At 37.1% G+C, this 12,035-nt stretch overlaps 1 protein-coding gene and 1 pseudogene across 1 annotated transcript; one reads left to right on the plus strand and one right to left on the minus strand.

Moving 5' to 3' along the window:
• Positions 1-562: 562 nt before the first annotated feature.
• LOC140889713 (zeatin O-glucosyltransferase-like) lies at positions 563-2,001 on the minus strand (annotated as a pseudogene).
• A 4,476-nt stretch (positions 2,002-6,477) lies between these two features.
• LOC140889714 (uncharacterized) lies at positions 6,478-7,011 on the plus strand. Its single transcript, XM_073297437.1, has 2 exons — positions 6,478-6,715; positions 6,773-7,011. Exons 1-2 carry the CDS (start codon positions 6,478-6,480, stop codon positions 7,009-7,011), a joined length of 477 nt encoding a protein of 158 aa, XP_073153538.1.
• The last annotated feature ends 5,024 nt before the right edge of the window (positions 7,012-12,035 follow it).

Below are 12,035 nucleotides of genomic sequence, written 5' to 3' on the forward strand. Positions count from 1 at the left end.
AAGTAGAGTCGCCCCACTTTTTAAAAATAGCTTATAAGTTGTCAAACATCTTATTAATTATTTTTCTTGTATTTAAATGAATATTGTTGCAAAGAATAAAGGATGGAGAATTCTAATTTCTAAATCAAACAGTAAATGTGAGATCGTGAAGCTCTCTCGAAACGAGCCTCTCGAAACCCTATCCAAAATACTTTGATCATCCCACAACATGATCTAAACCTGGGACTATAACAAGTCATCCAATTGTTGAGTGATCACTCAATGGTAGGTACAAAGGTAGGCACGATGAATAAAAAACATATCAAAACTCATTATTTTTTTTTTAAAGATAAAACTCATTAATTCTACTCGCATGCATGTTGTATACAATAATGAAAAGGTCAATTTAATGGTAAAATATTGTTATCATTATTTGAATGTAATCTCAATTGACATAAACATTTTTTTTATAATAATATTCAAAGTTTAAATATTTATTATCATATCAAATTATCAATAACTTTAATTATTCAAATTGTTAATTATATAATATCAGTACCCCCCCGGTGTAGGCATGGCCGAATTAACGTTGCCTACTAATATGAGCAATGAAAGAATCAAACTCAAGTCTTGTGTCGCCGCCTTCCTCCACCGATCTCCTGACAGCTCTGCTCAACTCCACCGCCCTCCGCCTCATCTCTTCCCCTTCCTCCGAACTCATTAGCCTTCTCAAAGCCATGGAAATTGTCTCTGCCTCAACAACTTCATGCCGCCGAGCCCAATCCTTCACAACCAAGCCAATTTTGAGCACTTGTGTGATCAAAACAGTGTTTCTTGACTGCTCCGAGTGCATCGGCCACGCAGCAATCGGAACCCCCATTGAAATACTCTCCATGCATGAATTCCATCCGCAGTGACTCAAAAATCCACCAGTTGCAGAGTGGTTTAGTATTTCCAATTGAGGTGCCCAGTCTCTCAAAATGATCCCCATTTCTTTTACTCTTTCTTCAAACCCTTCTGGTAAGTTACCTCTTCTATCTTCACCGTCTACAAGAGAATTGTCTCCTTGATCCGCGTCTCGAAAAACCAGATGAATTTCAACTCGCTTCGTTCCAGCCCTGATGCCAAATTCTTGATTTCTTCGTCTGTTAATGAAGTTGTGGTTCCAAATGAAACAAAAACCACTGATTTAGTAGGTTTCGTATCAAGCCATTTTAGGGATTCATGGCGTGACTCATGATCTTCGTTTTGTGTTGTTAAATTCAGTGGGTTGAGTGGTCCTATGGCCCAGTATTTCTTGTTCTGTTTTTCATTAATCTTTTCAATGAGATCCATGAATGTACCCTCAAGTTCTCTGTTTGAGTTGAAGAGACGTCCTGAACTTAAAGCAATGTAAGCATGTTCCCTGGACATAAACTCCTTGAATTCTTGAGTAAAGCAATCTTCAAGAGAAGGGATTTGCAAATCCTGTGTGAAAGTTTTCTCTGTTCCTCCCCAGAAATAGAAAAATATGGCAAAAGCTGAAATGCTGTGAAAGACGTAGGATTCAGCGTTTGGTATGGAGACAAAATCCTGAACAACAGAAGACATCAAGGAATCATGAATGATCACAATTCTTTGCTCTGCAACGCTTGAAAGTGACCGAAGGATGGCGGTGAATGGCTGCCGGAGTTGGGAGACAGAGTTGAACAATGGCTGCAGATGTGAAGGGAATTTATTGGTGGCGTTCAGGTTTGGAGCCGGTGATGTAAATGCAGGAGTTGGGATTTCATGGAATTCGAGGTTCGAGGCCGAGAGAGGGTCCCAGCCGTGGACCCGGAGCTTCGCCTGGCGGCTGTGAGTGGCGGTGCTGACGAAGTGAACAGGTATGTTGTGAGCGGCGATTAGGCGGCTCAGCTGGAGGAGTAGGTTCAAGTGACCATGTATAGGTAAAGGAACCATCACAACCACCACTGGGTGCTGTTCTACGGCGTTTTCGTCGCGGCGGTGCTCGAGTAGGCAACGGCCAACTGCGGCGGACATGACGACGGTTTTGTTGGAACTTTAGATCTTTCGAATGTGTTAAGAGGTTCTCGTATGAAGGTTTGTTTACTGTAGGTGTTTGATTAACGATGTCCAGTAATATTTATAAATGTCAAAAAATGTAATCTGTTGTTTATGGATTACACTTTTTATTTGAAATTTTAATACAGATTGCATATCACAGGTTATTTTTGAAATTATAAAAATATTTCAAATACACCTTAATTCATTAGACATTAATTTTGAGATTATAAAAATTAGTATCTCTTGCATGCATAACTAATAGTAAAAGATTTTTGAATACATAAATATTTCTTATGTTAATTGATTTTCAATTTATTTTTATAACTAATATTATAAATTAAATATTCAAAAGTTTAGATTATGATAAAAAAGTATTTAGTAATTTTTAAAAACATAATTAACTTAATTTTTTTAATTTAAAAAATAATTTTTAAACGTAATTTTCTTTGTACATATGATATTTTTTAATATAGAATTTAGAATGTGTTATCTAACAATAAATACCATCAATTATTTCGGTGGCGGCACGAATACATCAAGAAAATTTCACACACGCATACTAAGGTCTTCTCACACGTTATGCATACATACATATTAAAAACTTTAATGTCAAATAAATTTGTTTTATGAATTCGATCGATTATATTAAAATTTTTTAAAAAATAAAAATGTTTTTTAATAATAGTTTATGTTATAAACAATACGATTATTTAATTTAATATTTCAAATGCATAAATAAAATTAAATAATATTTTGTTAATTAGGATATAATAGTGTTGGGAAATCATTTATTAAGTTTTGGTGTTAAACAAAATATTCTAAGACAAAAATAAAAGACTACATCAAGTAACTTAACTGGACTGGACGATGTTAGTCAACTGAATCAAGTGGACCATAACTGGTCAATGAACTAGTCCAAAAGCTCATCAACTGTAAATTATTCGACTAGGCTGTCCTGAATTACTCGAAGAGACCCTAATTAGATACAACTGAGTTCTTGATGACTAGACCAGACACCTTGACTGAACTTACCTGGAAGATATTCTCGACTGGTCAAGGATGCTCAACTGGACTGACCACAAATGGAGTTAAGGGAGACTGAAATATTTTAGGGATATTCAAGAACGCCGGTCTCGATCCTTAAACATTCCCAAAACATTCAGAAAACTTCATATTTGACTGTTAGTTATTTTGGAATTTAAACATTTGTACACTGTAGACGCCGCATGTAAGGCCCGAAATTATTTAATTTTAATCCAAGAATATTTAATTTGAGAATATTTAGAGTTTAGAATTAAATTCTAATATTCTTAAATTAATAAAGATTGAAATTGAATTAAATAGATTTTTCGGGGACTAAATTGCAATTAGCCAAAAGTTCAGGAACTAAACTGCAAATATGCTAATATATATCAAAATTCTCATCTCTTTCATAGCCATCACACGTGCAATATCAGATTCAAGGGAGAAAACTTCAGAAACAAACCCCACGCCATTTTTTATCTGTAAAAGCTCCGATAACTTGTGATCCGGTCATCAGAAATTCGAGATAAATATATATCTGCGATCACCGCTCCGAGAGCTACTTTTTGGTACAAGTTTCATTCACTTTTCTCATATTTGATTTTTTATGTTGAATATGGGTTGTTATTATTTTTGATTATATATGTGCTTGAGCTCGTACCGGGTACGTATTCGCAGACGGTTCGAAAAAAGACTGTTTATTATGATTTATTGAAGTTATGTCGAAAATCCTCAAGTTCTGAATATTGTTTAGTCGTATACATATATGCTGTATTGTTGAGGGATTTGGTTGATTATGAATATAGTATTGATATCGACATTGTTTCGGTTGTCGATTTTTAGCCGTTACGCCGTCGGTTTTAGAATTTGTACATGTTTGAACTTGTTGATTGAGCTGTATAGTGTATTGATTTGGAAGTGATATGCTTAGATCCAAACACTTCATTTCAGATTGGTGGTTGAAGTTTTTCGAACTCGAGATCTCCGATTCGAACCGAGAAAGAATTCGAAGGTTTGAAGCTTATTTGCATTGATCGTGTGGCCATGACTTGAGAAGAATTTTGATGTGTTATTGATGTACTCGTTTTAGATTTGAAGTGATTTCACACTCGACATTGAAAGGTATAAATGACAGCATATCTAGATGGGATAGAACACTCGAGATAGATATGATTCTCGAGTATTCCCTTGTCAATCATATACTTGTTTGATTTTATGTCTTTATGTGATTTTGATGTTTTTGTTGCTTTGTTTGCTTATGTTCTTAGATGTTCAAGATGTTTTACAATTTTTAATACATACAAATTATGTTGCATTCATATTGAAATCAAGCCTGAAAAGCATACAGGGCTGAAAGGCCTAAAGTGCATATGACGTTTGGAGGGCTATAGTTGAGTGGCATAGATTTACTTTCAGAGCTAGATGACTCACTATAGTTGCACCAAAGTCAGGGAAAATGAGATACTTGACGTCACCTCGATTGGTGAGTGGGTGATTGGTTGAGATTTTATTCCCCGGGATCCCAAGAATCGAAATTCTATTGTTACCAGACTTGATAGCCTACCTTTAGAACATGCATTGCATTCATGTTTATTATCTCGCACGTTATGTTATTTATACTAGGAATTGTATTTTTCACCAGAGTTATTCGGCTATTGCTATGTTTTGTATGTGTGCATGGCAATAGGTGGGGCAGGAACTGGACAGAGAAGTCGTGAATAGCTCGAGATAGCAAGATTAGCATGCGGTGACTTCGGTCTATGATTAGAGTTGTTGTTAAATCTTGTATTGCTTTTAGTTGGACATTTCTTGTACATAGAATAAACCTTGTAGAACACTTGATTTTGTTTGTATCTAGCATGTGTATATGGTTGGTACCAACTTTGGAAAGATTGGAGTAGCAATACATGAGCAGTTTGTGTTTTTGATGTGTTCTTCCTTTGTACATCATATTTGACATGTATAGATACATTTACATCATTTAAACCATAAGGATCAGCAACAGAACAGCAATTCAGCAAGCCGGGCAAAACTCAGCTTGCTCGAGCGAGCGAAGGGTGTTTGAACCCGAGTGGTGCTCGCTCGAGCGAGCCACCATAGTAAAAAAAAAAAAAAAAAAGAAAAAAGTTGTTGATCTTTTTGCGACGTGATTTTGCATCGCCAAATGTAAGGTTTTGCGTCGCCAAATGTCCTGTATTACAGATTGAATATTTTTAGTTATTAATCGCCCTATAAGATGAGATTAGCACCCGAGGTTCCCGTGCTTTTTTAAGTTGGCTTTTAAAAGCACTTTTAAAAGTAAAAGCTAAAATAATTTTGTGTTTGAATAAATATATTGAAAGCACTTTTTTAAAGTTGAGTTTTAGAAAAAGCATTTGAAAATCTATAAATATGGGTTTTTAAATAACACTTATTTTGGCTTAAATAAGTGCTTTTAAAAGCACTTAAAATTTATCCAAACACATTTGAGTTAATAAAAGCACTTTTTTAAAAAAACACTTTTTTCTTAATTGTCTACTGAAACCAAACGGGCTAGCTCTTTTTAATAAGCTTAGTTAAACACCCTCTTAATTATAAATCATAAAACTTAAAGGGAAAAAAGTGTTTTAGTATTTTTATCAAACTCCATTCATAAATTTATAATTTGTCAATTTTCACCTTATCGTTATAATTGAATTTAATAGACACCCTCGTTAAATCTCTCAAATAGTCAAATGTATACAAACAAATGATAAAGTTGACAATACACAATGAAATGTGCGGGTAAATTTCACTCTTTAGTGTTGTAATATGATATAATTTCGAGATTGGATCTAATGTATACTCAAAAAACTATATCTCTAACTTCCAAAGAATGAGTTTCTTCCACTCGATTATTTTAGGATTTCATTTTTTGCGTCATTTGGATTACATCACTCTACTTGTTACCAAATCCCAACACCAAGAAAACCAATCTATTTGTGTGAGCAAGAATTCAATTGTTTGAAGATATAAGCATTAAGATAGAAGTTGTTGAGTGGGGTAGATTGAGTTTGTCTGAATTGATTTATACTGCATGAGATTGTCTGTTATCTATGATTATGCGCCTTACATGCAAGCATGCTTTATGTTTACAAGAATTTTGTTTGATTGCATGATTATGTGCTTTCAATATAAATGCATGTCTTGCATGATCTATTATTCCAGATTATCCTCGATCAGAACCTGAATTCTCATGAGAATGCATGAGAATTCTAATCAGATAAGGATGGAATAAATTGCAGAATATGATATTTTGTTATGCACTAATCTGTTTGACAATCAGATATGTCTCCCCGTAAATCACCGGTGACTAGACAGACAATGGCTATTCCTCAACCATAACAGCCGAATATACCACAGCAAGTGGTTGAGCCTCAGAATGCACAGGGTAGTACATCTGTTGATATGATGGATGTTACAGCTACACCCATGGAGACTCTATTGAAACGATTTCAATTGTTCAAACCGCCAACGTTTAAAGGAACAAAAAATTCAGTTTATTGTGATACTTGGCTCGAAGACATTGAACAGTTGTTTGAATCGCTTGATTTTTCAGATGATCTACATATCGGGCTGGTAGTGCATCAACTGCATGAAGTTGCTAAAAATTGGTGGATTACTACAAAGAAAGCTCTAGAACATCAAGGTACGACTATCACCTGGATTGTCTTTAAAACTGAGTTCTATCAATGTTTCTTTCCAGTATCTTACAGAAAAGATAAGGGTGATGAATTTGCCAATCTAAGGCAAGACAATTTGAGCATTGAAGAATATGTGGCCAAATTTTCAAGTCTTTTGAAATTTGCCCCACATATAGCAGCGACTGATGAAGTTATGGCGGACCAGTTTATTAATGGCCTCAATCCAGATGTGTTTACTTTAGTGAACAGTGGACGACCCAATAATTTTGCCGAAGCACTGAATAAAGCTAAGGGAGTATAATCAGGTTTATTGAGACAAAGAGGAGCACCGTTTATTCCATAGCCATCTCCACAGCCTGTATTAGCATCAGTGCCACAGAATCCGCCATAGTTTCAGCAACCATCTCCCAGATTTGAGGGAGGAAGCAGTGGTAGAAAGGATTTGAGATTCAGGCCAAAAGGTAAACAGTTAAGAAGTCCGACAGTAGTTCATCTAGTTCTAGTGGCCAGAGGCAGTATGGTTCAAGTCAGAGTTCCAGTGAACCAGGAGTGTTTTGTGGTAAGTGTGGTGGACGACATGCTAGTGATCAGTGCATAGGGGTATCAGGAAATTGTAATATTTGTCATCAACCAGGTCACTATGCCAAAGTATGTCCTCAAAGAACAACAGAACGAGCAACTGGTGCAAGTTCTTCTTGACCAGCACCTCAGGCAGAAAGGCAATCAGTGCATTCATTTCAGCCACAACAACAGACCAGAATAGAAGGAAGCCAGATTGTGACTCAACCTCATAGGCAACAGGTAAGAGTGTTTGCATTGACTGAGGATCAGGATCAGGCAGCACCTGATGATGTCATAGCTGGTAACTGCTCTATTTATGGTTATCCTGCTTATGTATTGATAGATACATGTGCATCACATACATTCATATCTGAAAAATTTGATATGTTGCATTCTTTATCGTTTGAGCCATTGCCTGCTGTTATTTCTATTTCTTCACCTTTGGGTGAAGGTATTGTATCTGTTCAATTGATTAGAAATTGTGCACTTTAATATGATGGAAATGTGATAGATTTGGATAGCATAGTACTTGGATTATCATATTTTGATTGCATTATCGGTATAGACATGTTAACCAATTACAGGGCGACTGTAGATTGTTTCCACAAAGTGGTCAGATTTAGACCAGATATAGCAGATGAGTGGAAATTCTATGGTAAGGGTTCTCGAGCCAAGATCTCTTTGATATCTATGTTATCCATGACCCGTTTATTGTAGAGAAGGGCATAAGGATTTCTGATTTATGCATTAGATGTATTGAAATCCAATCCAGCAGTGACAAATATTCCAGTGGTGCATGAATTTGCTGATGTATTTCCTGATGAAATACCTGGTTTGCCTCCAGTTTGAGAAATAGACTTCAGCATTGAGTTAATGTCAGGTACGCAACCAATATCTAAAGCTCCTTACAGAATGACACCGATTGAATTGAAGGAGTTGAAAGATCGGTTGGAAGATTTGCTAGCCAAAGGGTACATTAGGCCGAGCGTTTCACCCTGGGGCGCTCCGGTACTGTTTGTACGAAAGAAAGATGGGTCTATGCGATTGTATATAGATTATCGTCAACTGAACAAGGTAACGATAAAGAATAAATATCCACTGCCTAGAATAGATGATTTGTTTGATTAGTTACAGGGTTCATATATCTATTCTAAGATTGGTTTAAGATCCATATATCACCAGCTAAGGGTACGAGATGAAGATATCCCTAAAACTTCTTTCAGAACAAGGTATGAACATTATGAATTCATTGTCATGCCTTTTGTTTTAACCAACGCTCCTGCAGTATTTATGGGATTGATGAATAGAGTATTTCAAAAATACTTGGATGACTTTGTCATTATTTTTATCGATGATATTTTGATATATTCCAAGAATGTGCATGATCATGCTGAATATCTCAGAATCGTATTACAGACTTTGAGAACTGAAAAATTATATGTCAAGTTATCGAAATGTGAGTTTTGGTTGCAGAAAGTTGTGTTTCTTGGGCATATCATTTAAGGTGATGGCATTTTAGTGGATCCAACCAAGGTAGAGGCTGTATTGAATTGGCCTAGACCTACATCAGGACCAGAAATACGGAGTTTTATGGGCTTAGCAGGATACTATCGCAGATTTATCAGAGATTTTTCCAGTATTGTCAAGCCTATTACGCAATTAACTCAAAAGAATAAGCCGTGTGTCTGGACTGAAGCTTGTGAAGCTAGTTTCTTAGAGCTGAAGAAGAGGCTTACAAGTGCACCTGTATTGACGATTCCATCAGGTACAGTGATTTTGTTGTTTATTGTGATGCTTCTCACATAGGTCTGGGTTGTGTGCTTATGCAGCGAGGTCATGTTATCGCTTATACTTCGAGACAGTTGAAGCCACATGAGACTCGGTATCCTATCCATGATTTGGAGCTTGCCGCTATTGTCTTTGCATTGAAGATATGACGACATTATCTTTATGGTGAGAAGTTTGAAATCTTTTCTGATCATAAAATCTTAAAATATCTGTTTTCGCAGTTAGAATTGAATATGAGACAACGTAGATGTCTAGATTTACTGAAAGATTTTGATTGCGAGATTAAATAATATCCAGGAAAATCCAATGCAGCTGCAGATTCCTTAAGTAGAAAGGTATGTTCTTTATCCTTGTCTACGAGAGGTTTATCTCACTTGGTGGAAGATTGTTGTATTTCTGGATTAGTATTTAAGACAGATATGCAACTTATCCGAGTTTGTGCTATTAAAGCTGAGCCAGAATTGTTGATACAAATCAAAGAAGCACAGAAAGTGGATCAGAATATTCAGAAATCGATTGAGATGATCAGATCTGGACATCAATCCAAATATCAGGTCAGTGCTGATGATGTATTATATGTGAATAACAGACTTGTTGTTCCAGATGTTTCAGACTTGAAACATCAGATTATGAGAGAGGCTCACAGCAGTAGATTCAGTATTCATCTTGGTGGCAGAAAAATGTATAATGATCTGAAGATGCAGTATTGGTGGAAATATATGAGTTAGATGTGACTGAATTTGCATCCAGATGTCTGAATTGCCAACAAGTGAAAGCTGAAAGAAAGAAGTCAGGTGGTCTATTGCAGAGTTTATCAGTTTCAGAATGGAAATGGGATCACATTTTCATGGATTTTGTTACACAGCTACCACGTTCATCTAGAGTGTACGATTCCATTTGGGTGATTATTGACAGGTTGACGAAATCAGCATGTTTTATTCCGTACAGAATGACGTACATACATGATCAGATGGCAGAGATCTACGTCAGAGAAGTGTTAAGATTACATTGTGTGCCTAAATCTATCGTTTCAGATCGAGACCCTAGATTTGCATCACACTTTTGGCATAGCTTGCAACAAGCTCTTGGTTCTCAATTACATCTGAGTACAACTTATTATCCTCAAACAGACGGACAATCAGAGCGGACTATCCAGATACTTGAGGATATGTTGAGAGCTGTAGTACTAGACTTTGGTACTAATTGGCAAGATTCATTAACACTTGCAGAATTTTCTTATAATAACAGCTATCAGACGAGCATTGAAATGGCTATATTCGAAGCACTGTACGGAAAGAAATGCAGTTCACCATTGTACTGAGATGATATCTCAGAAGTACCTGACGTTGGGCCTGATATGATTCATGAAATGACTGAAAAGGTGAAGCTGATTCAGAAAAGAATGAAAACAGCTCAGGACAGACAAGCAAAGTATGCATATATCAGACGACGACCTCTATATTTTGATTAGAGATACAGAGTTTTCTTGAAAATTTATCCGTTTAGAGGTACAGTCAGATTTGGTAAGAGAGGAAAGTTATTGTAGCGACCCTACCCGGATCCACTACCTAATCAGAGTGATTAACGCAAGCAACAATAATTAAAGCGTTAAATAACGGATAGTTCCAAAGTACAACAAATCCAATTGGCAGAATATAACCGACGATAGAAACAGTGTATAATTCTTCATACAACCAAATCGAAATTAGGGTATCAGAATCCCTAAAAAACTACCTCTGCAAGGTAGCAACCTCAACCCTGCTAAGAACCACCGGGACCGTCCAGCCTCAGACCTGACTCGCCACAAGGTGTCCCAAAACACGAAACATAAAGGGCGTGAGCGACTACGCTCAATACGGAAGCAATGATATAAATACAAATATGAGCATGCACATGACTTTAAAAATCAGGGTTAAATCACTTTACTCATGGCGCCTGGAATACACAGTACCGGGCAAGAGAGCGACTCCGCGTGGTACTCGTATATTCCCAAGACACGAATCCTCAGGAAGATTCGCCTCGACTGATGGAAACTGTCATGACTCACATCATACCAGATGCAGTCTCCGTAAAAACATATGCATGTGCTAAAAACAGTAAAACATAGCCAATACAGCACATACATCATGCATCACACACATATGTATAAATATCATGCCGGCTATCTCGGTCAGTACTTACGTACCTCTAACACTACAGGTCAACTCCTAGCACACCCGTCTAGGTCCAAAGCCTACAAGTCTGCTCTACTGCGTCTACACATGCAAAAGTCCATGCATCACTATAAACGCTCTAAAAGCCTTAACTAAGTTATTTCATACTCCTAAATATTTTTAGGAAGCCAAATTATACCTTCGTCCGTCGTCAGCCCGCTGGTGTAGAATCGCCTCAAAACTTAGGCACACCTTTGCTATGATGCCGGGATCGCTAGGCAACTTCCGGATTCCCAATAGGATGCCTAGAACTCCGTAGATCTAAGTAAGAAGGTTCGAAAACCAGAGGAGAGGAGGGAAATTGGTGCACAGAATGAGGGCTCGGACCCCTTATTTATAGACGGCGATCGGAACGTCCGATCCCTCATCGGTACGTCCGATCGCGAACGGAGCGTCCGATCGTGACATCGGAACGTCCGATGTCACCTCACGTGCGTAATTAGTGACGTCATTTTGCTGACGTTGGTGATGACGCCAACCCTATCCAGATCGGAACGCCTGATCCTCCAACGGAACGTCCGATCCCGATCGGAGCTTCCGATCTGTGCTTCGGAGCTTCCGATCCACTTCGGATAATTTTAGGCAAAATTTAGTAATTAATTTCCTTAATTACCTTGATTAATTGCGGGTCACTACATTCTCCCCCACTTAAGAAATTTCGTCCTCGAAATTACATCTTAAGGAAGACATAGTACGCAAAATCTATGCTCTTATTACAACTGAACAATATACATTCGATACAACAGAGTACAAAATCTTAAAA

Source organism: Henckelia pumila, chromosome 3, assembly GCF_033568475.1.
Source record: "Henckelia pumila isolate YLH828 chromosome 3, ASM3356847v2, whole genome shotgun sequence".
NCBI lineage: Eukaryota > Viridiplantae > Streptophyta > Magnoliopsida > Lamiales > Gesneriaceae > Henckelia > Henckelia pumila.